The sequence below is a fragment of the Acanthisitta chloris genome, unplaced genomic scaffold (genome assembly GCF_000695815.1).
Source record: "Acanthisitta chloris isolate BGI_N310 unplaced genomic scaffold, ASM69581v1 scaffold15784, whole genome shotgun sequence".
Lineage (NCBI taxonomy): Eukaryota > Metazoa > Chordata > Aves > Passeriformes > Acanthisittidae > Acanthisitta > Acanthisitta chloris.
The window spans coordinates 39,092-41,772 of NW_008668946.1; the positions used below are offsets into that span (position 1 = coordinate 39,092).

The 2,681-nt window shown below is 53.1% G+C and overlaps 1 protein-coding gene across 1 annotated transcript in view; it reads right to left on the reverse strand.

The window, feature by feature from the left end:
- Positions 1-2,681, reverse strand: part of PLXND1 (plexin D1) — a gene marked incomplete at its 5' end in the record, with an annotated part of 49,344 nt that overhangs the window by 34,118 nt on the left and 12,545 nt on the right. The window contains 2 exon segments of the mRNA XM_009073143.1: positions 783-876; positions 1,717-1,806. Of these exon segments, the coding sequence (XP_009071391.1) occupies positions 783-876; positions 1,717-1,806 (184 nt within the window).

Below are 2,681 nucleotides of genomic sequence, written 5' to 3' on the forward strand. Positions count from 1 at the left end.
ATGGAGAACTGAGTCTTCTGCTGCACATCCAAAAACCAATCTCCCTCCCTTCTCCTGGGGGTTTCTGTTGCATTGCAAAATTATGCACATCCTCTTTTTTTTTTTTTTTTTTTTTTTTTTTTTGCAGGGAAGCCACATCTCATGCTGGTATTTCCAGGTATTTTTACTCTACAAGATAATCCTCCTTCCTACATGGGGATTTGCCACGGGGAAACCTTTCCATCCTGGTCAGTGGCTGTCAGTGCCTGTGTCTTGTCTCCCTGTCACAGACATCCTCCAAAGGAAACCTCCCTTTGGGCTCTCCTTCTCCTCTGCACATCAGGTAAATCAGCCCCTTCTGCCACAACCACTGACACTGTCAAGGGAGGAAGGAACCTAAGAATGTTGCCTCCAGCCAGAGCCCAGGGCAAGGGCACTGCAGAGCCCCAAGCCATACAGAGAGCTCCTCCCCAGTCCTGGGTGCACCCCACATCCCTGCTGTGACCCAGAGCACCAGCACAGCCTGTCCCACGTGCTGCTGGCAGTGCTGCCTGCGCTTGTGGATGGGGTTTGACTTTCCCTGGCTGTAACAGGCATGTTGTGGGTGCCCTTCTGGGCTCCAGGATCACATTCACAGGGGCCAACTCTAGGGAAACATCTCCCTGCATGTGCCTGAGAGAAAGAACCAAGCTGTGCCCAGCAGGGCTGTGGTCTCTCTCCTGCACCCATAAACTCTGCCAGGGTTTGCGAGTCATTCAAGTCACCCAGATAAAAAGGAGCATAAAAATATTTTCAACTCAGACCTGTCATCATCTCTGGACTGTCAATAAATCGGTCTGGTCTGTCCTTCAGTTGCAGATTCACTGGGAAGTGATGGCTTTGTTCTGATGTGTGGAGCTGAACACAACAAAATAAACAAAAACTTAGGAAATTCAGTAAAACAGGAGCTTCCATACACACACTACACAGATTAACCTTCCTCACGAGGCTTCTCTGATTGCTGCTCCCCCAGACTCGAGGGTCTCATCTTTGGCAGGAGGAGAGGGATGACTGTTTTCTGTTTGAATCATTTTGCTGAGGTCCCAGTGAAGGGCATGGGACACGGTGCATGCTGCAGCGAGAGCAGAGCCCTGGCTTGCTGCTATTTTTAGCAGAAACGACAGGAAAACGAACAGCCTGGTCTGTCTGCGCAGCCTCAGTGCCGGGCTGCGATACAGGTGACGTGATGGGAAAGTGCTCCTCTCCAGCTCCCACTCCCAGTATTCCCACCGGTAGAAGCCCAAACCTTTGCTGCATTTCAGAGGTGCAGTTTGCCCTCTGACAGCCACACACCGCTCTCCAGTGAGCAACAGTGCTTTCTCAGGCCAATTCCTCATCCAAAATAAAAGCTACAGAAATAGCAGCCCTGAAAGGTGGCCAAGTTTTTTTGCCTGAACTGAACTCTGCCTGTTTAGAAAGGTAAACAAGCAGCTGCTTCCCAAGCCCCAGGGGAGCAGGGACCAAAGCCACTGCAGAACCCCAAGGAACTGGGAACATGGCACTCAAGATTTGTGCATGTCCTGCCAGCATCAGCACATACAGAGATCCTCTTGCTGGTGGGGTTAACTCAGCAGGGAAGGAGGAAAGCAAGTGGTATCCCACTGCCAGGTGGGAGGATGGGGGTGAGACCCTCCCTGCCCTCAGACCTGACCCTCACCACGGGGGAAGGAGGGATGGCAGCCTCACCCCTCAACTCACCAGCACATGTACGCACTCCACAGCAGAGGAGTTCACCCACCGGGCTTCAAACGTCCTGTCTGTCCCAAAATGACACTCCAGAGCTGCCTCCTGGGAGAGGGAAGACAAGGGCAGAATGGCTGTAACAACTGTTTTGTGCAGCTGTCTCTCAGCCAATATAGCAGGTGCCATGTCCCACCTTGGTTCTGCTGTCAGTACCTGAACTGCATCCAAGCAAAGAGGAGATCAGAACCCAACCAACACTAAACATGCTGTGCCTGGCCCAGGGCACACACAGACCAGGAGCTGTGCCTGCTGGGCACTCATAACCCTGGCAGCAGGGTACTGGGGTTCCTCTGGGCCAGGGGTGTTTGGAGCTCATACTGCAGTGCAGACCAAGAGCCAACATCATCCCAGGCCACCTTGTCCAAACCAGCCCAAACCAGTCCATGATTTAGGCTCAAAGTCACCTTCCTCCTCCTCCCAACAACTACACAGAGCAAATCTCTAATTCAAACGAGGACCCAGCCAGGAGCACGTTCAAAGTCAGATTTCTGTGCTCTTTTTCTGATAACACAAGGATGATATCCTGCCCTGAGTTACTGCTGTGCCCCCATCCTGCAGGAAAAAATCATATCTCCAAGCAGGTCGATGCTCCACCACTACTGAGGTCTAACTACCCTTTGAAAACTGGCAGATCTGATAAAAGGCATGAAAGGAAGCGCCAGACTCCTGGCAGCAGCTCTGGCTCAGTGCACACACAGGAGCAATTTTGCCCAGTGCATCGCCTGTGCCCAGGCAGCTCTGGCTCTGCAGGCTGCCCATGCCCCTGCAGCAGCAAAGGGGGTCAGGGCTCCCAGTTCCAGCAGCTCTCCTGAGTTTCTGCAGAGAGGGAAGGCACAGGAATCCCACCCAACACCCTGGGACAGCGAGGGGAGGTGGTGGAAGGAAGTCAGAGCCTCTCCAGCTCCCCCGGAGTGGCAGTG